The following is a 26,862-nucleotide window of genomic DNA, read 5'->3' as shown; positions in this document are numbered from 1 at the left end:
CAGCCTGACCGTATATTTTGTGCCTCAAACTGGACAAAGCCATTTCTGACAATCTTTTTTTTTTTTTTTTTTTTTTGTCAGGCAGAGTCAAGTTGCTCTTGGAGGGTGTGAAGATAACCCATTTCAGTTGTGCAGAGGATCAGACAGTCACATAAATGCAGGTGTGTTTACTTTTGAGGTTTGGGTTTGTTTGTTTTCGGTGGGAGGATTAATTTCATAAACTATCAAACTAGTGGTTTGGGCTTTTGTTACTAACTGAGCTAAAGCTTAATAAAACATGAAACATAGACCCTATAATACATGGAGTATGTGCTCATCTATTTCCTTTCCACTCTTTCTGTTTAAGTACTGGGTATATAAAATGCAACACACCTTTTCTTTTGAGTCTGAGCTGTCTTTGTATGCATTCTTGGCAGTCTAAAAGCTATTGCATTAGACCTATTTAGTGCTACTCTTCCCTTCTGGAGAGAGAGAAGTAATAATGAAAAAAAAAAACCCAAACCTCTCCAATAAAGCTCATTTCACCATGACACATTAAGTATCAGGAGTTTAGAAAACAAAGGGTGAGAGGAGAGAAAAACTATCAGAAACATTTAGCTGCTAAGGAGATTGTAAAAATAGAATCTAACTTTTTTTTTTTAATAAAAAAAAAGGAAATATAAGTGGTACTGTTTATATTACCCAGCCTCAAGTATTGTTTTTCAGCCAGTTAGGTGCTTAAGGATGTGAAAGTTATTCCTGCTTTACAGTAAGAAGAGAAACCTTTTAGCATAGTTGTGGAACCACCAGAACAGAAGGGAATTATTTGGAACAGAGTTACCAGAAACAGAATAATCATTGACGTTTCTTTTTTCACTTTCCCCCTCATTTGTGAAAAGTACTGCTTTTGAAAAATCATGTTCCCGGTGTGAAGACTTGGAGAAACGCTGTGCCTAGCCTATCATAGTATGCAGTAGCCTCATTAAGCAATGGATTTGTGTTCTGACAAATATTCAAACTCTTCCTCACCTTTTCCTTAACTATTTTTCCTCCACTTCCAGTATCTAAATGTAAAAGAAGATTGCAAAGCCATGGCTTTCTGTGCAAAAATGAGAAGCACAAAGAAGAGCGAAGTAAACCTGGAAGCTCAGCATCAGGGTTTAGAAATACTTTTCTACCTGCAAGATAAAAACCCTATTTGTTACACCAGTGGCGAGTTTACTTCGGAGGAGCTGTGCATTGAAGCTGCCCAGAGGTGTTGTGAGTGTTTGGATTTTATATAAGTTCTCAGTGGCAAGGCCTGACGGTGTTGAAAGTGATGCATCCTTCCCTGCATGTGAGTCAGTGGTTGTAGAAGAAATATGCATGCCATGTGGTCTAGGATGGAAATTTTTGCCAAGGGTCTGTTTGGACAGTTCTTAAACTGCTTGGAGAGGAAGAAATGGTGGGAGAGACTGTTTTGAGATTCATATAAAGTGATGATCTCCCACCTTGATTTCTGGCAGATACAGATACTGATTTTTTTCATTTAGGTGGGATGTTTAGGTTTCTTTTAAGAGGAGACATCATATACAAATAAGTTAACACAAAGCTGGTTTTACCTTGTGTACTGGTTGGTAAGCCTATCAGGATCTGTCCTGATGTTAGAAAACATTTTGAAAAGGGCTAATGAAAAAAAAAAAAAAGCCAGATGAAAACAAAACCTATACACTGCTTTTGTGATTTTAGTTTTCTGTTACTTGACACTTCTTTGCAGAGAGTGACTCACCAGTTAAGGTAACCTGAACTGCGCACAATTGCAGTAATGCATAAATGTATGATGAAGATTTCTTGCTTTGTCACTGTGGTCCTTGACTCAGCAAAATATTTGAACATTTATGTAATTCTACTGGAATTAATGGATTTAATCTATGTTTGGGCCTTGTGAACCAGCGTACTTTTATATTTACAATTCTAAGGTTCTTTCCCGCCCCTGATCCAAATTTTGTGTTCCCCCAGCTTCATGGAACACTACATATTATTCAGCCTGTATGGGAGTGGTGAATATGGCTGTATAACAGGCAAACTGGGCATAAGTTTTCCTGCTGCTTTAAAAGTCTTCTTTCCCTATGTCACAGAATCATTAGGTTGGAATAGACCTGGTGAGACCACACCTTGAGTACTGTGTCCAGTTTTGGGCGCCACAGTACAAGAAAGACATTGAGGTGCTGGAGCGGGTCCAGAGAAGGGCAACGAAGATGGTGAGGGGTCTGGAAAACATGCCTTATGAAGAGTGGCTGAGGGAACTGGGGTTGTTTAGCTTGGAGAAAAAGAGGCTGAGGGGAGACCTGATCGCTCTGTACAACTGCCTGGAAGGAGGTTGTAGTGAGGCCGGTGTTGGTCTCTTCTCATGAGTAACTAATGACAAGACAAGAAGTAATGGCCTCAAGTTGCGCCAGGGGAGATTTAGATTGGATGTTGGGAAAAATTTCTTTACTGAAAGAGTGGTTAGACATTGGAACAGGCTGCCCAGGGAGGTGGTGGAGTCACCATCCCTGGAGGCATTCAGAAGACGTATAGATGTGCTGCTTAGGGACCTAGTTTAGTGGTGGGCTTGGCAGTGTTAGGAGAATGGTTGGACTTGATGATCTTAAAGGTCTTTTCCAACCAAAATGGTTCTATGATTCTGTGATCAAGTCCAACCATTGACCTAATACCATGTCATCTTGTTTCTTGTAACATTGAGTACCCTTCAGTTCATTTGCCTAATTGCTTCTCTTCCGTTGGAAAGGCAGGAATGATGGGAATCTGAAGGACAAACCTTATCAAATAAGTGCTCATGTTGTTTTTGAATGAAAATGAGTAAAACCCACCTCTGTATGTCAGCATGGAAGAGCTGTGAACTGATGGGTGTGAACCCACATACTGTGCAAGTGCTCCTGGTAATTTCTTTGGAAGTTTAAAACCTTTGAAGAAGTCACTTAAAGTGAGCTTTCCTTAAGGGAACTTATTTCTGCCTTCTGTCACTTTTCACACAGCATGTGGTAGTAAAGTCCAAAAGTCTTACCCATTTCAGCAGGCCTGTGATGCTGGTCTCTCCTGTAAATCACAGCTCGAATCACTGATGGCATCTACATCCTGCTTGTTGACCTGCACAAGGCTGTCAACCCCGCCTTCTGTGAACTTTGCAATTAAGCTGTTTAGTTTTTATTTCCTTGGCTGCTTTTCTTCTCTTCTGCTCTCTCTCCCCCAGTCAGATTAGAAATGGTTTCACTGTATCTGCTGAGACCCCACCAAAGTGTTCTGCAGTTGACCTAATTTCAAAAAAACACTTAAGCCTGTGCTACACTGCTCTCTGCAAGAGAGCTGCTTGCCTGATCAGGGCTTTTGCAAAAAGGTACTGCCGCCTATTGAGCAGGGAACTGAAGCAAGGAATTCAAACAACCATAGACCTGTAAACATACCGTAGCCTGTTTTTCTCTGGGATGATGTAAATGCAAAGGTTAAAGCAGGTCAGCGTAGACATACAAGGCAAAGTCTGTTCTTTGTTGGAAAACCCTCTGTTGAGTTAGCAAAGAATGGAAAAATGACACGTTACGCTTTCTGCTTGTCTGCTAATGAGAAGGGGATTTTCATCGCTTCGCTAAAACCTTCTTTCAACCATGGGAGTAAAATTTATTGATAAAATAAAATGGAGAACAAAGCTGTGGTATTGCTGAGTGCGTTTGTTAAAACACCCATTTCTGTGATTTGGAAAACATGACAATTTTTAAGTAATTTCCTCTTAAGTTCAGACCTTTGGCAAAATCAGGATTTCAGAGTAAGTTTGATGTCAGAAGCAGCTGAAATGATACACTGTTTAATACAAGCTAAAACTGATGGAGTGAACCAATGTGCAGTTTGCAGTTCCACTTTGACCATAACTTTGTGATTTAAACCAGTCCTAGTAGCAGTTTCTTTTTATGGTCTTGTTTTGCAAGATCCGGTATTTGCTTTATGCATATGTATTGTAGCCTTGTGATTCATACATTTGTTTACTTTTCTCTGACAGCTATATCTCCTCTGTGCCATAATCTCTTTGCACTGTATGATGAAAACAAAAGACTCTGGTATGCACCAAACCAGGTCTTTAAGATAGATGAAAAAACATCACACCGGCTCCACTATCGAATGAGGTAAGTGCAAACATCTGAAAAATGATTCCTTACTCGTATGTAGATGTGCTAACTCTTACTACTGAACTCACTGAAGAAGCAGGAAAGCAAAACCAGAAGCAGCAGCTTGCTTTTCACAGCATAGGTAAGAGATTAACAGTAAAAGCTTAAAATGTGTCCTAATTTTTTTTATCTTTGCTATATAACCTTGAAAAAAGCCCCAGAAGTTGAAAAACCACAAGAACCTGTATCCACAGAGCTGTAGGTGACTGAACTAGCTAAAAGCTGAATTGGGGAAAAAAAAAATAAAAAAAAGGCTCAAAAATGTTGCTTTATTATGTCAGTATTTTGCATGTTTCAGTTTCCGTTTGAAGTGTTACCGTACTCCTGCTGAAGTCAATGGGAATTTTACTATTAACTGGAAAGGAAAAAGCAACATGCGCTTCCTTTTGAAATTCTCCTCTAGGACTGTAGGGGAATCTGTGTGACCTCGCTGTGGGTGGCATGCAATAGACTGGGGAAGGCATCAGGAAATAGAAATCGTTGTTCCCAGGATCTTTATCCATCGTGTACCATCAGGTTGAGCTTTGGGTGGCATTCTTAAAATATAGCACGTAGCCTGTAGAGCTTTCTGGGGTTGACTGGGTACACCAGCCCTCATCCACTGGAAGATGAAAGCAGTAGTGCTAACAACTGTTGAGCACTCTGACATACTCTAGCTAAAGGAAGGATGTACTCCTTTTAGGATTTGATAGAGCTGCACATTATACTGCCTCCTTTTTTTTTTTTTTTTTAATTTTTATTCTGTCTTCTTGTGTCAATATGAGCTTTAAGTGTATGATATAGGAGAAAAATATATGGAATAAGCTTTGCTTCCAGCAATAATTAGTCTAGAAACTTTACCCATTTTCCTAAAGCAAGTCCACAGATCATTTTTGTCAATTCTTCAAGGTACAACTGTAAGAAAATAAGCTTCTACGTAATATTCCCTCTTTGTCTTAAAATGTAATACTTGCGTACATAGTCAGTTTGGGCTGTAGAGAAAAAACTTCAAGTGGTAGTACAGCTGTATGCATTTTAACATCTTTTTCCTAATAATCTCTAGTTAGACAGCATGACTATCACTTGTACGTTCTAATGGGAGAACTGGCATGTATAAACTTCAGGTTATGCATCCAAATCGTTTCTAGGCTTGTTAGAGAATAACGAGCATTTTGCTTGTGCAAATACAAAGAGAGAGGTTTGAAAATGTGGTGTTTGAACTGTAAGGTGTTCCAAATCTGATTACATTTGTGCCAGACTAGAATTGTTGTTGGTTGTAGATGAACTGTTATGAGGAAAAAAAAATACGGACAGTCAACAAAAAGATCTTTGCTTTTCAAGTAATTATAATACTGATACCTATTTTTAGAAGAGGAAGAGGATATTATAGTCCTCTCTTTTTTCTGTAACACAGTGGTATTAATGACTTAACCTCGGCTAATCTCAGATTTAAACAGCTGTGATTAAGTTTGGCAGATAAACACCATACAATAATGGAATTGAGTGACTCTCTAAAAGAAGCTCTGAGGACTCTAATGGCCTCTTACAGAGTGTTAAGTGCCCTTTCTTGCTTTAAGAGATCAGCCAGATTAACCATATACTGAATAATAAAAAAAATTTCTGGGTATAATGTGAGTCTGGGGTGTTTTCCCCTGACACTGAAATTCTTTGATGTGGTCTGCTTTTCTCAGTAAAAGGAGGTGGTATTTTAAAAGAGTAGTTGAGGGAATTTAATCTTCTGATGAGAAGTATGATGCTGGTTTTAGCTCAATTCTTAAAAAATAGTTTCTGCTGCGTTTGGTGTTTATATCTTTCTGCTTTGGGTGAATGATGAGAGCTCTCTCCAGGTACTCTTACATTCCTACTGCATCTTACTTGCGTGGTGGGTAACACCGCTTTCTTTAAAACTGCTTGAACAGCTCCTGCTTATAAATCTCTGGCTGTTCACATCTCTATCAGATTTTAGGTATATGGACAAAATTAATCTATGTTGAACTTTTATTTTCTGGATTTTTTTTTTCTGTTCTGCCATTTAATAGAATGAAGCTGTGGGAAATGCCCTGCTTTCTGTATTTAGAAGTTCTGGTGGTTTATTTTTTTAAGCCTTGGAGTTGGAATTTGAAGTTTGGGAGGGGTGTCTCAGTTGTCAAATGTACTCCAGGCAGGAAAAGTGGCAAAATTTAGGCCAATAGTTATCTATATAAAAATAATTTCGTATGTATTTAAGAAGAGCCTGTATGAGTTAAGCGCTAAAATCTAAAGACTAACATCTCCCTAGGAATACTGTACTGCATTGGCGAAGTGGTGTTTTCCTTTCTTTCATTTCTGATCTATTGTGTGTCTTGGGTTGGGCAGCTGGACTGAGAGCAGGGCAGAGCACTGAAAAATTGCAAGCAACGCAGGATTGTGAAACTGTTCTCTAAATGAATATTGTTTATTCTGAGCTCTGCAAGAGAGAGGGTTCCTCTTGAAAAAGGAAAATGGACTGGGCTTATTTAATCGTGCAGTGTGTTAGACTGTATATAATCATTTAAAGCCTGAGTAATCTCTATGTGGACAGCTTCATTTCTGAAATTTCATCACATTGATAGATTTGATTTAGTCATGTCCTATTGAAATCATATGTATAAAACGAAGGTATGTGACTGCGTAGTTTCAAATGCTTTGAGATGTTTGATTTTTCTCCCACTGCTGAAAGCTTTAGATTTGGTTTCTGACTATGTGGACTTCCTGTCCTCCTCCTCTCCCCATCAGATCTGTGCCAGCTGCTCTACTTTTGATAATATTTTGCAGCACTTGCTTTTCACTCAAAACTTTTTAACTAGCCCTGTATTTCTTTCACTTGCCTCAAGTTTAAAAACAACAACAAAAAAGCAGTCTACAACATAAGAAACCACAGTATTTTGCAATATCCTGGAGTAAGTATCACACCAGCTGATGGAGGAGGAGTTTAACTGTTCCAAAGCTGGACTGGTGTTTAAGCCAGAGGTAGTAGTGTTTCTTGGCATAGAGAAGGGACCCAATACACATGTTTCTGGCAACTCTGGAATCAGAGCTGCTGTAGGTGAAGGAGAATAGCATGTCTCCCTCCAGCACTTCCACCACTCCTTGGCCAGATTGAATGGGTGAAGTGAAAAACTGCCCCTTCCCAGGGGTGACCTGCTTGGGCTGACTCCCGAGATTTCCCCCGCTGGCTCTCACCCTTGCCGCAAGTGCCTGCCCTGGGCTAAAGCGCTCTCAAGGAGGGGTGGGTCGTGCTCCTGAAACTTGGGAGCGTGCGGTCGCCTTTCCAGCTCATCTGCAGGACTTCTGAATTGGAGAGCTTGTGCTCCCCTTTCTGTTTGTGAAAGTGTAATAGTAATCGTCTGTCTCCCCCTTACTGCCAGTCCATTGGTCTCTTCAAGGCAGAGACTCTCCATCTTTATTTACGTGGTTCCTCAAACAATGGGGCTCTAACTTCTATTGTAACTTATAAGTGTTGTCTTAGTGCAGTTTAATAGGGAAAGGAGCAAATTCTCCTCTCAATTGCAAACAATACACAATACCTTGCCCATAATTATTTTCAGGAAATACCAAAAGAATTGAAGTTATTAATTATCACTTATCTTATAAAGGAGCATATGGAAACAAAGTCATTTCCTGGAGGCAGAAGGATTTGCTTTCCTCTGCTTTTTGTGCTTCAACCGAAGGCATTTTGCAGTATCTTACAGTACTTGTCAGGAGTTCTTGGTATAGTTGTATGTTGATGTTCCTACTCATGCTATAGATATGATCAGCTTACTGTGCAGGTAGCACATGTTATTAAAACACGTGGTGCTGAAGTAAAAGTATTTTGAAGTATATTAAAGTATATGAAAAATTCTGGTTTGCTCTTTAAGGTCCTGACTCTGCACTGAGGCTGATACACGCCAGCCTTGATCACTGCAGAATTAGGGCTTAATCAGTGAACTCCCATTCTGATCAGAGACAAATCATGAAAAGATAGTAATGGATTTTAAAACATGCAGGTTTGCATGCAGGTTGTCCTGTGCTGTGATGTCCATAAGCATTGATTTCACATATCCCTTTGTATTAATGCAGTAAAATAGATATATACACACACACCCCCGTGATAATTCTGCATGGTTTGCTCTGGATAATGCTGAATGCTTTTCTGGAATTAGATTGACATATTCTTACAAAAATCATTCCTACTTAGCAGTTGGGTAAATCTGCTCTGCTGTAACCTTTTAATTGTAAGTAGTTCATGATCATGTGCCAAGCATGAATCTTTGCGAAAGGCACCTTGATTCAGACCAAGTTCAAGTGAACTTTACTTGATTTTAAATGTTACTAGAACCCACATAAACACAAATTTCTGGAATCATTTAGGCAAAATATTTCTCAAAAGGTGCTATCAGAGGCTTGAACTCTGAAATTTCATTTATTTTCAGCAGATGACAACTCCTTTAGCAGGTTTTCAATTCAATAGCCTTGTATACAGATACGAGTAAAAAGCCTGTTTGCGATATACACAGAAGATTGATTGTGGCCCTTTAAAACCAGATGATTTGAATTGATGCGTTTTTCACCAGCTCCATGCAAAAACTGAGGGAAGCAGAAATTCCAGGGAGTGAGGCATCGCGCTGCTCCCCGCTGTGGCCGGGAAGGTACTTGCAGCAGTTCTGCCCTGCAAGTTGCTTCGGTGCCTATAGAGGAGGAGGTCTGAAGTCTTGTTAGCCCTTTGGATGAGCCAACCATTGCACAGTAGAAGCATTACACTCTCCTACGCTGCTCAAGCGTTGTCAGAGGTGATGGAAACGTAATTGTCATCTGAGTGGCGACTTCTTGTTCGGTGGACTGCGCAGGGATGTGACAGACAGTCAGACATGGTATCATGAGTTAGGAGTGAGACTCTATTTGACTAAAACACCATTTTTTCCTCAGTTCTTCAGGTCAAGCATGCAATTTCAGCAGTGGACCACTTAAGTTGCAACCTCAGGGCAGAAGATTGACGGATTTTGACTTTTAGCTGGTTTTCTTTTAAAAGTCTAAAATCCTTATCTAATGTAAATGAAGGATTTCCCCAAAAGTTTTTAAAGTTTATTCCTATTTTTCTTGCAAGATACTATTTTACAAACTGGCATGGGACTAGTGAAAACGAACCCTCAGTGTGGAGGCATTCCCCAAGGAAGGCAAAGAACTCTTATGATAAGAAGCTGGCACCAGAAGGAACCCCTATACTTGATGCAGACTCATTAGAATACATCTTTGCACAGGTAAGAGGTTGCTTGCAAGTATCTCTGCCATTGTAGTCCCTCAAAAACTATTTGATCCATTAGAAGTTGCTTTAAAGACCTGTTTTCAAACATCTAAAGTACGTGTAACCTTACCTGTTAGTGTTGATAAGTGTTTTCTTCGTACTTCTGCATGGTGGAGAGAAGAGAATTTGCTACATGAAGAACAATCTGCCCATATGTAGAATGTGTAAAGAAACTGTCTGTCTCACAGTCTAAAAAGGGCTATATTTTTATAGCATACTTTCTTTTAATATTAACTATTTTTGGCTATAAATGTTGTCACCTGGTTCTTCACAAATAGACAGAATTTGTGGGGTGACCAGTGCTTGCCTGTGTGTTTGCTTCACTGGTCTAAGAGAAGACTGCATCTGTTGCACAGCTCTTCCCTTCTTCCCCTACCCCTCCCTGTCCTGCCTCTCAATTTTGGGTGACTCTTCTTGCTCGAGGAGGGCAAGATCTGGTGACATATTGCTATGAGAGAAACTATGACAAATAAAAACTATGTAAACTATATAAATATATATATAAGCTATAACAAACCCAGTAGCTTTCTTTTTTTTGCTTCCTATTAAGGGTCAGTATGACTTAGTGAAAGGCCTGGCACCAATCCGTGATCCTAAAAATGATCAAGAGGTTCATGAAATTGAAAACGAATGCCTGGGGATGGCTGTCCTTGCAATCTCTCACTATGCTGTCAAGAAAAATGTGAAGCTTCCGGAGCTTCCCAAAGATATCAGGTGAGCTGGGATAACTTCTTTGTCACTGTTGGGTCTGCTGTGCTTCTCTCCCAGAAGGGATTTTAAGCATTTTACCTTCCAGAATCTGGCTGTACAGGGAGCTGATTGACGAAATCCAACACTACCATTGCTAAGTCAGTCTTTCTAGTCTTGTCAATAGGGATATGTATTAGAAAACCTGGAGAGTATTCAGAATCTGTGCAGCTACTGCACCCAGCAAACCGATGTGCTGGGTACTGATTGACTTACTGTAAAGTCAGGGTTCTGGGTTAGTACATTCAGAAATGGCCATGGTGTTAAGTGGCAACCTAGTGACAAAACTGTTAGAATAAGTTGTGTTATTGATTTGAGTGGGCTCGATCCATCTAAAAAGCTTTCAGATAAGGTGATTATTTGAATTCTGTTGGCTATTAATGCTGTAAACCTCTGCTGCGGTACCAGCCACACAGTGGTTCACTGCATCTTATTCACTGTAAATTACTTTCAAAGTAAGGCAGTTTCACGTTTTAGATAGTTAAAAGTTTAGGAGACAGCGCCATTAACTTGCAGCATTGTTTTTCCTTCTAGTTACAAGCATTATATTCCTGAAACTTTGAACAAGACCATCAGACAGAGGAATTTCTTAACTAGGATTCGGATAAATAATGTTTTCAAGCATTTCCTTAAAGAGTTTAACAACAAAACCATTGGCGACAGTAGTGTGTCTCCACGTGACCTGAAAGTTAAATACTTATCAACAATGGAGACCTTGACTAAACATTATGGAGCAGAAATTTTTGAGACTTCTTTTTTGCTGATTTCATCTGAGAATGAGATAAATAGATTTAATTGCGGAGACAATGAGATCCTCCCACTATATGAAGTCATTGTAACAGGAAACAATGGAATCCAGTGGAGGCTCAAGCCAAATGTAAGTATCCCTTGGTAAATAGAAATTGGAGGATTGCTTTTGGGGGCATAACAACTGTTTAAAAAATGATCATGATCTTCAGACACTACAGATCAGCCTTTTATTGTAAGGGCTTCTTTTGTAGGAGTATTGAATTGTGCAGGTTGGAAGGGACCTCAGGAGGTCTCTGGTCCAAGACCCTGTTCAGCTTTGAGAGCAGAGCAGGTTGCTCAGGGCTTTATCCATTCCAGTCTTGAAAGCTTCCAAGGACGGACACTGCACAACCTCTGTGGGCAGCCTGTTCACCAGGAAAATTAAAGACTGTAAGACCAGACACAAGTCTTGAAAGATTAATGTCTGTGGAGGCCCTTATGGTTTGGTGCTCTGTGTTGATAGCAGGGTCTGTTAACACTTTTTCTGTATATGGCACCCCAGGTGCCGTGTTTGCTCATACTCGTAGACTTTTCATGAATAAATTAAAATACAGCAACATTGAAGCTAAGCTTTCTCACGTCAGTGATATATGTTGTTACTTGTTTCAGTGCTGCTAACAGAGGTCACTTTGCTTAACCTCTTCTGTATTTTGTGTACATAAATATTAAATATGCTCTGGGTTTGAAGGGGTTATGACATACTCTACAGCTTTTCTCCACATAAAAAATTGAACATCTAGGACCTCTTTTTGCTTGCCTCAGCTCCCCACAGTGATGAGAACCCTGCTGATGGCTATCTTCTGTAGCATAGAAAGTATTGTGCTTCATTCGGTTTAGATGTAACCTAACTATCTCTATCTTTGATGGAGAATTTCTGTTTTAAATGATAATATTAATGTAGGGGGCGGGGAGGAAGAACTGGTATTTGAGCAGAAACGCTTGCAAGAAGTGCAGCCTGTTTCTTGTAAGGCTCCTGTTTCTGCTGATTTATAGATTATATTTATTTAAATGCCTAAACCAAAGACTTTCATCTCAGTGAGAACTTTTCTGTGACTAGCAGGAAGCTTTGCTCAGCCTGAACATTTATAATTTTAAAATAAGTAGTTACTAATGATTTTCAATCATTTTTGGCGTGTATGATGCTCAGCTTCATTGTGGTCTGCATGCAGAATTTCATCTGCTGTCAGCAGTTCAGGCGTGCAGTGTGAGAAGAATATGGTTCTGGCTTTTGGGCTGAGGTCTGAAAGAGTATTTCAAGTACATAATTTAGAACTTTCAGTAGAACCTTTCAGCCCTGTACTGCTACTAAAATTCTTCCTAGCATACCGAGAGAGAGGTGAGTTACCCTAGCTAATGACTGGTTTCTTTTATCCTCAGGAAAACTGTCTTATGGACAGTTCTTGACTGAAGTATATCCTTACAATACAGACACACTGGACATGTAAATGAATTGATAATTCAGTGCAAAAAGCATTCAAGAATAAAATAGCTGGATTAATTTGGCCTGAATTTTTGTTTTAGTGTAAAAACACTATGCTAAAAAGATATGGTTTTATTAATCTACTTTTATCCAAAATATTTGCAGTCTGTACAGACAGAAAAAGAGAAGAAGAAAAAGTCTGATGGCAAAAACAAAAAGGATGAAGAAAAACACAAAATTCGAGAGTCATGGAACAATTTCTCCTATTTTCCTGAAATCACCCACATTGTCATCAAGGAGTCTACAGTTAGCATTAACAAGCAGGATAACAAAAGGATGGTAAGAACCAAACCTTGGATAAGTTTCCCTCCCATGGGAAGCTGTAGCGACAGAGTGTTGTAGGGCAGCAGGTGACAACCTCCTTGAGGAACATTTTATTTAATGGGCCTCTTAAATAACAGTTAAATGTGCTGTCCTCAGCAGTGCACAGATGCGAAAGTGCTAGCTAGAAGAGCAGCAAGTTGGTGAGCACAGTTGTTTCTCTACGCTTGTTACTGCATACCACCAGTGCCTGGTGGCCTCCTTGCTACACTTCTCAGCCCATGGCCGTCCTCCGTACAGCTTGGATAGCTAAAAGCAGCATCAAGAAAGAGGAGCTCAGCACGGATGGCAGAGAGGAGACATGCAGAGAGGACCTGGGAGGGAAGGAGAGGAGGGTTGGTTTATAGATATCCAGTTTTAGTGTCCTATGTGATTCTTCTTGCTGTGGACTACCAGCTGTTAGAATCTGGAAAGGAGCTGCCAGAGCGCCCTTGGCTTCATGTCCACCGTGACTGCCCCAGTCCTGAACTTGCGGCGTTTCCCAAAGGCTGGCACAAGAGTTTGCCTTACAGATCTCACCTAGATTACAGCAGAACATGTCACCCTGGAGAATGAACGTTTTTAGCCATTAATGAGTGAGAAGGATAGAGAGTGGTCGGTGTTGGCTCCCTGACTATGTATGGTTTTCTGTCCTAGGTTTCTGGACAATTTTTTAGCCACTCTGTGCAAAAATTGCTGGGTATTAAAACTCCTGAAATGTTTAAACAGAACTGTAAAAATTCTTTACTAAAATATCTTTTTGTTTAGGAATTAAAACTGTCCTCACATGATGAGGCCCTGTCATTTGCATCTTTGATAGACGGATACTTCAGACTTACAGCAGATGCCCACCATTATCTCTGCACAGATGTGGCTCCCCCACTGATTGAGCACAACATAAAAAATGGATGCCATGGACCCATTTGGTTAGTACAATGTTTGATTTTTATGTTTTGACTTGAACTTTAATACTAGTGCATGTTGAATCCGTTGAGGAAATCTGACATTTGGAAGGTTGTTATTAACAAAAGGTTGTAGAACAACTATTTTTTCTAGTGATTATATGGAAAAAGTGTAACTGATTCTCTCCACATCAACTTACTCGTGTATAAAACCAGTGTTTCCTCACTGTTGGACTATTTTGAGGCTTCGTTCACTAATAGCAATAAAGATCATTGTCAGTTGAACAGGTGGGAATATTTTAGGTAAACAAAGTTGAACTGTATCTACACTGGCCCTGGGAGTCCTTGGGTGGAGGCACAAAGCCTTTGTTTTGGTTTGGTTTAGGGTTTTTTTGTTGTGGTGTTGCTGCTGTTTTTTTAAATGGCTAAAGCAATTATTTTCCCTTCTGCCCACCTTTTTTTTTTGGCTTTTCCTTTTATATTTGAAGATGCAATATATAGAAAACTGAGAGCTTATGTGCGCATTGTGTTGGATGCGAAAGTTCCCCATTAAGCATGCTAAGAGCTTAATAAAACTTTCTTCCCTTGCTCTTTTGCAGCTAAATGTGACTGTGTGTAATGCACACAGTTAACTCATGTCTTAGTAATAATATAAATATTTCTAAGTTGCTGTTACACATTTTTGTTCCAAATATAGGATTACTGTCCTGTGTATTTACTAATAATAGATTTTGGATTCAACTGCTCATTTGTTGTTTTTCCTCATTTGTACGTTGACTCTTTCAGCACGGAATACGCCATCAACAAACTGCGACAGGAAGGGAACGAAGCAGGAATGTATGTGTTGAGATGGAGCTGCACGAACTTTAACCACATTCTCATGACAGTGACTTGTTTTGAAGGCTCAGAGGTAAGTCAGGTGTGGCGTTCCCAGCAGTAATCTGATAATGAGCTGAAGGCTCCCTGTGAAGCTCCCTGTAATCCGTGTTGATATATTTATGTTCTTTAGGTCAGACACTCTTACCTTTGTTTGATAGCAGAGGGTAGATACTCATGCTCACAGCTTCATTTTCCCTGAAATCCAGTGCTACCTCTACAAATATAATTCATTACCTCCAGAACATTTCTGTTCATAGCAATAAAACTGTGCATGAATATATTTGAAATTAAGCTTTTTAAACTCAGATGGTGTGAGAATGCCGTACAGAATTTGTCACTGCAACTTACCTAATGTTTCTTGAATATGGATTTAATTATATGAATGTATTTCTGCCTACAAACTGTAAAAGAACAGTGCATGAGGACACTTGCCTTTATGTGTAGAGGACACAGAAGGGGACCTGGTGGAACATGCTTTGTGAAAGATGAGTGATAACTAAAAGCTCACGAGGTGGGATAGGCAAGAGAACCAGATAGAAGTAGAAGAGTGCCGCAACTGCACAGAAGTTTGTATTTTGCTGACCTCAGCTGGAAGTCTGCAGCCGACATGCTAGATTTGGGATGATATTTAAAGTGTTCACTCAAGAATAATAGCAGTGTAAAGGCATATAAACTATTTCCCTTCTCTTGAAACAAGAAACAACAAAATGATGAAAAAAACCCCAACTTTCTTGGAAATAATAGCATTGACATTGGGTTCATCTTCTGTAGACATTTGCAAAAAAAAAACTATGGTCAATGCTGTCTGTAACGGACAGGACAGCTGAGGCATTGAAACAAATTAATTTTGTCTTGGAAAACATTCAACCTTGTTGCGAGGCTTAGAGAGGAAAGAGAGAGGTGATGTGAAGCTGCAGCGTGGTAGAGGCGAGGAAGCAGGAGTAGAGGGTAGAACTTGAAAGGGCTTGGGCTTGAGAGGGGCAAGTACAACAGTTCAGTCATTCTTCCTCACTGCATCTGAGTGAAACGGGAAGGTTTGAACAGCCTGAAATCTTGTTTCACTTGTTGAACTATCTGAGTTGTGAAAGGGAGTTTTGCTATTTTTAAGTTGAGATTTTGAAACCATGGCCCAGATTCTGCAATTCTTGATCAAATGAAGTGAAGAGTCCTTCTGAAGAGTCAGGGCTTCTGCATACTCTGAGGCTCTGCAAAACACAGAAGCCATAATTGGGCTTGTTAGATGATTGCACCTTTATGTTGCTCCTCCGTTATTATGAGCCTTCCTGGGACTGAAGGTTATAGGAATTTTAGGGCCTTTTTCTGCTTCATTGGAGTTTGATTAGAGTACACTAGCTTAGGAGCAAGCAACTTGTCCTGCGTGTAATTTCAAAGGCTTTTGGGGAGCTCTTATGACTTTAAAACGTTCTTTCACTTTAATGATTATGCTTTCTTTTTTATCTCGCTCCCCCCTAATTGCAGATGATAAATAATTCCATCCAGTACAAGAACTTCCAGATTGAGGTGAAGAAAGGCGAGTACTTCCTACACGGTTCAAACAAGTCTTTCTCATCATTAAAAGAGCTGATGGATCACCTGAAAGGACAAATACTTCGGACAGACAACATAAGCTTTACACTGAAGAGGTGCTGTCAACCAAAACCAAGAGGTAGTCTGTCCTTTAAGAGGGGCAACAAACTTTGTTGTTGAAAGGAAACAAACTCCAGAAATAGGAGGCATTCTTAGTGTCTTCAGTTTGCTCTGTGTTCTTGAGTGAAGCTCTTCTGTCATTTAAAAAGTTACATTTAAAGTTTCTTCCTTCTCTGTGGAGGAGAGGAGTCTTGCCAAAAAGCAAAAGCAAGCACTGTCAATCAGGTTTTAGGGGTTTCCTTTCAATGTTACAAGCTCAGCACAGGATGCTCAGGGGCTGGTGCTTCTCATGAGCCTTGTTTGTGTGAACTTTTCAAATGACAGTGAGAAAAGTTCTGGTTTCCCTTTTGGCACCTAAACAGCTGGCCCTGCAGTATCGATGGCAGAGGTGGATCTCTAGATTTGTTCAAAAAAAAAAAAAAAGTCACAGCTGACTCAGAGTCATGGGCTGAAATGCTGCGGCGAAGCAGGGGCCATATAAGGTTCTTCCTTTGCTCCACCGAGTCACGTATGCCAGGCAGTGCTGCCAGGCATCACGTTGTGTTCCTCTAGCAAAAGAGGGTTGCAGCCTGCAGTGGTTCTGTGGCAACCTTTGGTTTGAAGCTTGTTTGCTCTTGCTCTGTGATGTTGTTTACTTCGTTAATCTTCATGAAGCAGCAGGGAAGGCTTGGTCTGCAACTGTTAGCAAGCAGAACAGCCTTGCAGTCAGTAAATCCATCTGTGAGGTCAGATTGTAGAGGGCTGGGACAATCGTGCATTTGTTAAACTGTTAATGCCAACCCTTACTAAAATTGTTTGCTATAAACTACAAGTGTCTTGTAGCTGAATTTTGTATGAAAGAGGAAACACAGTGGTGTGGTTGTGTTGATCAGATAATGGTTTCCTGTTAGAATAAGGGGAATAACTGAGCTATATTAATTACCTGCTTGTTCTGACCGTTTTAGAGGAGAGTACTCTGTAGATAGACACTGAGCTTATCAGCACTTTGAAGAACATTGGTAATTGTCTGGAGCATGGCAAGATTATACATTTTGACATTTTGATTACATTTTGACAGCTATATCTGGAATAAAATAAAACAGGTCAAGGAGTTGACTGCCCACTTCAGCTTTTCATTGGCATTAGTTACAGTGGGATCCAGTGCATTATTATGCCGTTCACTGTTTTGTTTTCTACTTCTTGAACCTGTCTATTTAATTGGTTATTCACAAAGAATTTAGGTGATGCAGAAATAAGCAGTTTTTCCAGTGTATGGTTCATTACTGCTCGTTTTCAGAGTGCTAGATCATGGTTTAGCCCCGACGCACGTGTTCTGTTCGCAGTAACGGGAAGGCTAGATACACATAGACATCTAAAACCTTCGTATCATAATAAATAATGCCTGCTGTTAAACACAGGAAGACAAAATCCATGTGTAAGACTTTGGGAGTCTAACCGTGCCTCTCCCTGACCAGTGCGGAGGAAGCACCGGCCCTTGGAGTCTTTTCCTTCTGTTCATTTCCCATTCCCCAGTTTCATTCCAGTGCTCTGGAAACAGACTGTTACTGTTTCCCAGAGCGCAAGAAATTTTCAAGGAGGTAAAGAGAGGAAACGAGACTCCAGCTACCCCTTACCCACCTGCACACTGGAAAGGAGACGTACCTGTTGGCAGGAGGGAGTGTGTGTTATTTTACTTGATGTACAGCAGAGGTGTTGCCTCTTTCAGTCCTGGGTATCTCTCTGTGCAGTAAACGCTACTCAGTTTCTTAATATCAGCCCCAACGTGGCTAATACTAACTTTGTATATATAATGTAAAATATGTAGCTCCGCTTTAGTGAATTCTCTGTTGAATGATGGAATAGAAGTTACTTGAGCAGAAGTTAAGTCGAAGTTTCTTCTTTTCTCCCTCCTTCTCCTTCATTTGGGGATTTACCTTGAAGTGAGCGTATACAGTAACATTATTGACTGAGAAGGGTGAATGCAGTTACCTTTGAAAAGTCTTAAAGAATATTTTCTCTCCCTGCCTTCTAGAAATCTCCAACTTGCTGGTTGCAACCAAGAAGGCGCAGGAATGGCAGCCCGTATATCACCTAGGGCAGCTGAGTTTCCATCGAATCCTCAAAGAAGAGATCATGCAGGTAGGTAGCTGCTGAACTTTCTCTCTTGTAATCAGTATGGCAGCCCACCGTACCTGGTCAGGTAGTACAAATGCCGCCTGGTTCTTCCACTCCCGTTTCTCCTCAGCAAAACTTAATTTGAATCTTTATTTGTATTAAAGCCTCTTGTTGCAGAATCTAAATGTTTCTATGTCCTTGTGTGGAAAAAGAAGAGAAGCTTGGAAGTAATGCCTTTCACTAGAAATCAAGTTGATATTTGAGCAATTTTCTAACGGCTGTGGAAGGAGGTGCTTCTAAGGTCATTCTGAAAAAATCATGAAAGTCTTAAGAGCTGTTTTTCCTGGCCGGTGTGTTGCTAAATGTGGCTGTATCTTTCAGAGCCTGCCATATCAGAGAAACAGGCAACTTGAGGTTTAAGATAATATCCTCCAGCAAAAAGAGTGAAGTATTCAAAAGCTCTGAATTCAAAATTTTGTGTTCCAAACTGATCTAGTACCCAAATTTTCTGAGTTGTTTGCAGTTAACAATGCAGGTGACTTGAATAAACTTCAAAAAACCCACAGCAGCTTGAATGCACAAATCACCTTTAATGTTTCTAAAAGACCTGAGCTCTTACATCAGGCTTTTACATCAAGCTTCTTCAGTTGAATCAGAAGTTTGGGGTTTGTTTTTTTTCAAATTACATCACTGACCGGGGAGGACAGATATAGATGATGTTAATTGTTTTTTGATTGGTATATTTACAGTCAGCATGCAGGCTTCCTGCAAAAATAGCCCAAGGCGGAATCCTCTGTTATTTAGGAGGAAATTGCTTTTCCAAACAAAGTGTTCCATTGAAATATTACTTCCTCTAATTTTTGGAAACACATTAAAGATGGCCTCAATAGCAGCTCGTTGCAAGTAAGAGGCCAGTTACTATTTATTCATTTGATGTTTAGTCTAACAGCGTTAAATCCCACTGAACCTGTTTGATGTTAATGGAGATGTAACAGCCCTTTAGAATCAAGTTGAGTTTACAGTAGTGAGTGTGGTCAGAGAGACCACTAAAGCAAAGAATACACGCTATCACTGGTTTCTCACTGTAATAATTGTAAGTCTATATGTAGCTAGATCAAGAGGAGGGCTAAGTCCGCTCTCTGCTTGGAGAGGCAGAACAGAGTGCAGATTCAAGTATTTGTGTAAATCCACACTGGTTTGCTTCACGTCCTGGTTTGAAAACTAAACGGTGTGTTACGTTTTAGGGCGAACATCTTGGAAGAGGGACGAGGACACAGATTTACTCAGGGATTCTCAACTACAAAGATGATGAGAACGAAGGATATCAAAATGAAAAGGAGATTAAAGTCCTCCTCAAAGTCTTGGACCCCAGCCACAGACACATTTCTTTGGCAAGTTTTTTCCTTTTTGTCTGTTGTACTACAAATACTGGGCCTCACTGTATTATACGTGGCTAACTATGAAGAGCCTTTAAAAAAAAGGGGGCTGTATGCATAGTGAGGGAATGGGAAAATGCTGAAGGTGTATCTCACCATTTTAGGTGGTCAGATCCGTCATTGACCAGCGTTTTTTGAGATGCTCAGTGAGCTGATCTCGTGAGCCAAGCAGCAGCAGCGGGTCTGGCTGGAACAGGCCGGTGCTCACTTCCAGCCTGCCCACGTGCAGACTATAAGCGTGAGGAAAACGGCCCCAGACCTTGCTGTGGTATGAAGTGCCAGGGTCTGGCAGCTGTGTCAGTTGAGAGCCGGGGAGTTCAGCGAGGGGGCTGCTGCCTCCCAGAAATTACCTCCGCCTTGTGCATTGGGCTACGAGTCTGTCACCAGTTCTGTCAGCAATGTGGCCAGGGGCAACGGACTTGCATTTTGCTCAGTCATCTGTTGAGAGAGGCTATAATGTGTCACTTGGGGGACGCAAAGAGCTGGGATATGCATGGCTGCGAGAGCATGGGGAGGAGCATTGGGTGCTGACCACCACTGCATCTGACAGCTCTCCGCTGCCCCACTGCCACAGTGGGGTGGCACATCCCTACCATTGCTGACCCTTTGTGTTACTGGAAAACACGATGATCTTTTGCAGATGTTTTTGTTACTTGACGCTCTATATTAGTTAAACATTCGGGTGGCTGCGGCAGCGCCCAGCAGTTTACTGGCTAACCTCCTTCCCTTTCTAACAGGCGTTCTTTGAAACGGCAAGCATGATGAGGCAGGTGTCTCACAAGCACATCGTCCTCCTCCATGGAGTCTGTGTCCGTGACGTTGAAAGTGAGTGCAGTGAACATCTCTAAGCAGCACGCTTAAGCAGCGGGCTCGGTAGGGACAGGGCAGCTGTTCAGTTCAGTGTTAGCACGGGGGGAGACGGGATTAGCAGCTGCTGCCTCTTGATTTTTCAGTGCAGACAGAAGTGGAATTGGAAGAGCAGAGCAGCTGCAAAGTCCTTCCTTTCTACTAACAAGTTTCCTCTTCCAGTGCTGTCTTTGAATAAGTGCCTTACAGGATGATTCCTTGAGGTCGGAATGCCAGAGTGAGAGTGGTAGTGTCAGTAGAAATCAGCCTTCTGGCAGAAGCGATTGCCCTGGGAAGACTCTGCCCTGTGGACTTTGAAATGCTTTGTTCTGGGTTTACTGTTCATTTACTACATAAAGCCACTCTCTCAGCCTTTTAATTTGGACTCTGAGCACTGAAATAAACTTCGAGGAAGGTGAAATAAAGAGATATTACAACCATCTTGCCTGAGGGTGGTGGAAAGGTGGCGACAGGCTTCTTGGGTTACTCCTGACACTGGTTATTGCAGTACTGACTTTATGCACCTGGCTTTGTAGATATCATGGTAGAAGAGTTTGTTGAATTTGGGCCTCTGGATCTGTTCATGCATCGGAAAAGCGACGTTCTGACAACTCCTTGGAAATTCAAAGTTGCCAAGCAACTTGCAAGCGCGCTAAGCTACTTGGTAAGAAGGCGCCGTGACAAAAGCATTGCCTATAGCTGCCGGAGTGTCACGCTGCAGAGGTTTCGTGTCCATCAGTAACTAATGAATTTCCTTTCTCCAGCAGTGGGACTGTACAATGTGTGGGGTATTCTCTTTGTGTTCATCATGTTGCTTTAAATAAGGGGAAAGACTCTCGGAGACGATGAGCTCCTTTTTTATCAGCAGGCCAAACAGGCTGTGTGCTTGCATTTGCCACCAGTTTCTGTAGGTGCCTGCAATTACGCTCTTTGTGGGAAAGGAATAGAACGTTGGTCTTCGTTCCAAAATGCATCAGCTCTACAAATACAAATGCTTAAGTGTGAACAGTATGTTTCCCTATTCCTTCTTTCCCTGTTTTCCTCTGGGATAATTTCTTCCAGGCTGTATTTTTTCGATTTCGGCATGGAGTATTTTACAGTGATCCCCTGTGCTATAGGTATGTTACAGCACTTGCAGAACGTTGCTGTCTCACTGTGCTCACTGTTCTTTTCCTCCCTTACTTGTAGGAGGATAAGGATTTGGTCCATGGAAATGTGTGTACTAAAAACATCCTACTGGCAAGAGAGGGAATTGACACTGAATATGGTCCTTTCATAAAGCTGAGCGACCCAGGAATACCAATAACTGTGCTGTCCAGGCAAGGTATGGTATGGGAGTCAGGTTTCTCTCTTTGGCGTGGCGGGGAAGGGGAAAGGAAGAAACAGGATTTACACCAGCTAGAACTGGCTCTAGAATAGAAGTAATCAGCTTTCATGAATCTGGAAGCTACATGGAAGTAAAGGAGTGTTGCTGACAGTGGGTGCTTATTGTATTAATTTCTTTTAAAAAGTCATGTTAAGTCTAGTGAGATAATACAGAAGGAATCTCAGTTTCTGGATGGCTCAAGGCACGAGCTTGTAAAAGCTGCAGAAACGTCCTTCTGCGAACAGGGATTTGAGAATCAAGATTTCCCTGGAACTGGATAAATACTGCAGCTTTAGTTTACTTTAGTTAAGCAGCTGTAATCAAGAATCATTAAGTTAGAAGGCTGGTTTTTTAGTCCTTCGATATTAACTCCAAAATGCATTGATTCTGTGATTTATCTAAGAATGTGTTGAGCGAATCCCCTGGATTGCACCTGAATGCGTTGAAGACTCCAAAAATTTAAGTGTTGCAGCAGATAAGTGGAGTTTTGGTACAACACTGTGGGAAATCTGCTATAACGGAGAAATACCACTGAAGGACAAGACGTTAGCAGAGGTAAAACTACGTTACGTAAACTTTACCTTGACATCCCAGATACATCCTCTTTGGCAGAGACCCAGTTTCCAGACCCAATTTGAGTTGCTTTCAACTTACAGGAAAACCAGCTCGGCTGGACTTGAGGAGGGGCTGGTCCATCTAAATGGCCGCAGATTGCAGCAGGAGTTCTTGTCCTTACTACAAAAATCGCTAATTACTGCTTCAACCTGACCTTGGTGGGGATTTTCAAAACTTGGCATAGTAACAGTTAAACAGAATTTCTGGTGCTCTCACACCTGCCCTTTTCTAACCCCTGTGCCCAGTAACAAACTGACTGAGGTTCTGGTCAAAAGCAGCTAGGTTCTTCTGTTCTGCCTTGTTTCTTTTGGACGTGGGCTTAGAACCTGTGGGACGCCATAATTGGTCGCTCTGAAATCTAAAAAAAACCCATTAAATAAATCTTGTTCTGCCCTACTGCTGGCAGTTGCTGTTCACCACTGCTGGAGTCCCTCAGCACGTGTTCCAAACATGCCTTTCCTCCCTTGAAGTTTTGCTGCATTGGGAAGGCAGTGGAGCAAGGCAGCTGCTGCTTGTCTGAAGGAAATGACCGAGTACTTGAGTTGCTGCCCAGGTTGTTTTAACAGGAGGTGGCTGAAAGAAGCTCGCTGCCCTGGCTACAGTCGGCTTCCTGCATGTGACAGACGGCTGGGGTGGTTCAGCAGAGCTTAGAAGATGCACAAAGCCCACCCTCATCCCATCTACCCTGAAGCTGGTACCGTCTCAAGGGTTGTGAAGAGTGTACAGTACTGTGGTGTTTCCTTGGCAGGCATTTCCACTTGGCCCTTTGTCCCCGTGCATGAGTAACATGGCAAGCCCGGCAGAAAAATAATTTCTGAAAGGTGACATCTTCAGTACATTTTAGAAAGTTCCTGGGTTTTAAGTGGTTGCTCCAAACTACACCAGGTTCAGCTCAATAATAATCCTCTACTGGTAAGGAACGGTTTAGAGTTACTGCTGAAAAGGAGGATTTCCTTGACCAAGTTGCATTCACAATGAGTTAAGGCTCTAATGGTCACACCTTCTGATGTAGAGCACGCATTTATTAAGTTAAAAGCTGAAATTCATGCCGGAGTTTCCCTTTGTGCCTTACAGAAGGAGAGGTTCTATGAGGGGCATTTTGTGTTGGTAACACCTTCATGCAAGGAACTGGCTGACCTGATGAAACAGTGCATGAACTACGACCCCCATCAGAGACCCTTCTTCAGAGCCATCATGAGAGACATCAACAAACTGGAGGAACAAAGTAAGGCACGGGTTTGCTTACCAGCTGGAGGGAGGGGTGGGGGAGGCGGAGTTGGGCACCTTACAGCAGCATTCTGCCACGCGTATGGTCGTAGTGACAGGAGAGGGTTGTGTCCCCACGCAATGGAACGAGCCCTTTCTGTAAAGGAGTGCAAATAGGATGCGAGTGTTTAATTCACACCGAATGTGTGGCTTAAGTTGTGTCGGTGTTACTGCCTTTCATTCGGCGGTCCGTGTTTTATACAACAGCTTAAGTTAGTTTCAAGACAATCTTGGAGCTCCATGAGATTTCCGTAGGGCTCCCTTGACCAAAGCAGAGCATTAACGCAGGTAGCTCTGGTTCCTGGTTCGTCCTATGTTGAAGTTACTCCAGAGTAACTAACAGATGATCAATTAAGGGCAAAACTTTATGTCCCACACCTAGTAATAAATAATCGTGGAAGCTGAATAACTACCACAGAGTGGGAAGTACACCAAGAGAAAACTGGATCAGTCTGGAAGAAGATGAGGCAAGCAACCCACAAAGTGAGGGAGGAGGATCGGCAAGTGACAGGCTGGCATGGAAAAATGGAAGGAATTCCCCATCAAAAAGTAGGCAGGACTTAAGCCAGAGAAGTTGTGGCGGCAGGGATAGACACGCCAACAGCGGCAGATTGGAAGTGAGCCAGGGTGCCTTGAAGCTTCGAGACCAAGGTGCCCTTCCAGGAATCTGACTGACCTGGGACATTTTTTTCCACTCCTAGATCCCGATATTGTCTCGGAGAAAAAGCCCGTTGCAGAGGTCGATCCCACCCTCTTTGAGAAACGATTCTTGAAAAGAATCCGTGATTTGGGAGAGGTAAGAAGAGTGTCAGGTACAGAACACCGCTGAGTGTTGGGGGGGGTAGTACGCAGCTGTGGTGCTTTCTGTGTCACAACAGGAAGATGTGAATCCTAAATGCCTCACGTGGTGCGTCGGCGACGCTGCGGTCAGTGAGTGCCGTGTTAAATAATGCGTCTTGTCTTGTCTTTTACCATTAGGGCCACTTTGGCAAGGTCGAACTGTGCAGATACGACCCAGAAGGCGACAATACAGGGGAGCAGGTGGCAGTTAAATCTCTAAAGCCAGAGAGTGGAGGGAATCACATCGCTGATCTCAAGAAGGAAATAGAAATCTTGAGGAATCTTTACCATGACAACATCGTCAAATATAAGGGAATTTGCACAGAAGATGGTAAATCTTCACGTAGAATATTAAAAGTGTACACTAAAAGCATGAGGGTTTTCCTTTAAAAATGAAGCATTTTAAAAAGCAAAACAGTCTTAGCTCAATCTTACGGGTTTAGGTCTCTCTATTCGGGTTTAGGTCTCTCTATTCACAGAAGGAGCAGGCGTTTTTCTCTGAAGTCGTCCTCCTGCCTATTTTAGTGTTTGGCTAACCTGGGTGTGAGCAACGTGGTTGCTGTTCTCACCAAATCTGTTTTAAAAAAGTGAGCACCTGGGCAGGCTGATGGTGCCTGTGTTCCAGGAGCGAGCTGACCATTGCAGCTGGGTCATAGCCCCTAAACCCAGAGGTCATTGTTAGAAGCATCCGTGATGAACAGAAAAGAGCTCTATTGCCGTAGACTTTGGCATTTGCAGTAGTGAGTGTTTTAAGCCAATATTAAAAACTGTAGGGACTTTTTAAGTTCAGTAACTGTCCTGCCTGGAATAAATTCTCCTCTGGATTGGTTCAGTGGCTGATGATGGGAGTTAGCCCATCGTCTGGCCATGGTTGTGAGATACCGGAACAGAACAAATGCCACCAGTGCGGTGGGCTTGTACAAAAGGTGTTAATGACATGAGAAGGGTCACATGTCTGCAAATGTCTGTTTTCAGGGGGAAGTGGGATTAAACTCATCATGGAATTTCTTCCTTCTGGGAGCCTAAAGGAGTATCTCCCCCGGAACAAGAACAAAATCAATCTGAAACAGCTTCTCAGATACGCGGTTCAGATCTGCAAGGTGAGCCTGGCACCAGAGCCTTCCTGCAGCTCTGCTGTTTGATTCGTGTAATATTTAATTCAATAGTGAGGAGGGCAGGGGGGGAGAGGCTTGATGCACAAAGCCATTCTCCTTGCTTTGTCCCCAAGGTCCTGAGCCCTCGAGCAGTCTCTCCCGTGCTTCAGGTACTACTGGTACAGGGATCAGTAAGGGAATAATTACCAGGTTCCCTTGCATAAAAGTTGACTCTGTGAAGTTGTTCCTGCTGCAGAATTTGAAGCATTAGGAGGGAGGACGGCATTTGGGAAGGGAGCGCTGGCAAGAGGGAAGGAGCGACATGGAAGTCTAAAGCAAGGAAGAGGTGCGAGCGCAGTCAGGCCCCATGAAGCAGTGTGCTTTCTGCGAGAGACTGCTTTTGTGGTGACGGGGGGCTGGGCAGTTGTAAGGAGCGTAGGGGCAGACTGTCGGTTTTAGCAGCACACAAAGGAGCTGCCGCTGTGGAGAGGAGGGTTTGAAGATGGCGGCTGCTCAGCTGAAAAGCACAAGGCAGAAACAGCAGTCTCAACAGATGAGGAACCCAAAGGCAGAGTTTAAGGAGGGGGTGGTGGTGTCAGAAAAGGACCCTGGAGGTGCCAACAGAGGGAGAACCTGCCATGGGAAGCCTGGATAGAGCATTACCACATGAGCACGGGAGCATTTGAAGGGGAAGCTGGACAAAAACAGTGATTAAAGTATTGGAGAAACTGGCATGAACAGCTTTCTTCTCTCTCAGGGAATGGACTACTTGGGCTCCTGTCAGTACGTCCACCGTGACTTAGCAGCAAGAAATGTCCTCGTCGAAAGCGAGAACAGAGTGAAGATTGGTGACTTTGGTCTCACCAAAGCAATCGAGACCGATAAGGAGTACTACACTGTCAAAGACGACCTCGACAGCCCTGTTTTTTGGTAGTCACTTACAACTCATTTACTTTAACCAGACTGTGCAGTGGAATAACTTGTCTGCTCCTGTAGACTCAGGCTTTTAGGCATCCTGAAGATTTCTCCTGTTCTGCTAAGAGGCCTAAATAAAGATACAAAGTCAGAGCAAGAAAAAGGCACCTGGTAGATTATCTACTCTTGT

General features: G+C 42.0%; 1 protein-coding gene across 4 annotated transcripts in view; it reads left to right on the top strand.

Annotated features, from left to right (window-relative positions):
- The first annotated feature begins 1,043 nt into the window (after positions 1-1,043).
- JAK1 (Janus kinase 1) overlaps positions 1,044-26,862 on the top strand; it is a 28,664-nt gene continuing 2,845 nt past the window's right edge. The window contains exons 1-20 of one of the 4 annotated variants that reach the window (XM_086463315.1): positions 1,044-1,239; positions 4,010-4,133; positions 9,259-9,412; positions 10,007-10,170; positions 10,738-11,080; positions 12,578-12,751; positions 13,541-13,698; positions 14,461-14,584; positions 16,033-16,219; positions 18,212-18,318; positions 19,539-19,684; positions 20,464-20,555; positions 21,113-21,240; positions 21,765-21,900; positions 22,346-22,497; positions 23,632-23,782; positions 24,525-24,619; positions 24,802-24,994; positions 25,639-25,763; positions 26,515-26,687. In XM_086463315.1, coding sequence (XP_086319441.1) covers positions 1,071-1,239; positions 4,010-4,133; positions 9,259-9,412; positions 10,007-10,170; positions 10,738-11,080; positions 12,578-12,751; positions 13,541-13,698; positions 14,461-14,584; positions 16,033-16,219; positions 18,212-18,318; positions 19,539-19,684; positions 20,464-20,555; positions 21,113-21,240; positions 21,765-21,900; positions 22,346-22,497; positions 23,632-23,782; positions 24,525-24,619; positions 24,802-24,994; positions 25,639-25,763; positions 26,515-26,687 — 3,095 coding nt within the window. In that variant the 5' untranslated portion in view covers positions 1,044-1,070. Of the gene's footprint in view, positions 1,240-4,009; positions 4,134-9,258; positions 9,413-10,006; positions 10,171-10,737; positions 11,081-12,577; positions 12,752-13,540; positions 13,699-14,460; positions 14,594-16,032; positions 16,220-18,211; positions 18,319-19,538; positions 19,686-20,463; positions 20,556-21,112; positions 21,241-21,764; positions 21,901-22,345; positions 22,498-23,631; positions 23,783-24,524; positions 24,620-24,801; positions 24,995-25,638; positions 25,764-26,514; positions 26,688-26,862 lie in introns of all 4 variants that reach the window. The other 3 variants (XM_009952761.2, XM_086463314.1, XM_086463313.1) reach the window with 3 other exon arrangements.

The sequence above is a fragment of the Leptosomus discolor genome, chromosome 3, assembly GCF_034619465.1.
Source record: "Leptosomus discolor isolate bLepDis1 chromosome 3, bLepDis1.hap2, whole genome shotgun sequence".
NCBI lineage: Eukaryota > Metazoa > Chordata > Aves > Leptosomiformes > Leptosomidae > Leptosomus > Leptosomus discolor.
The sequence above is the reverse complement of the archived record's forward strand: the minus strand, read 5'-3'. Positions and strand labels throughout refer to the sequence as shown.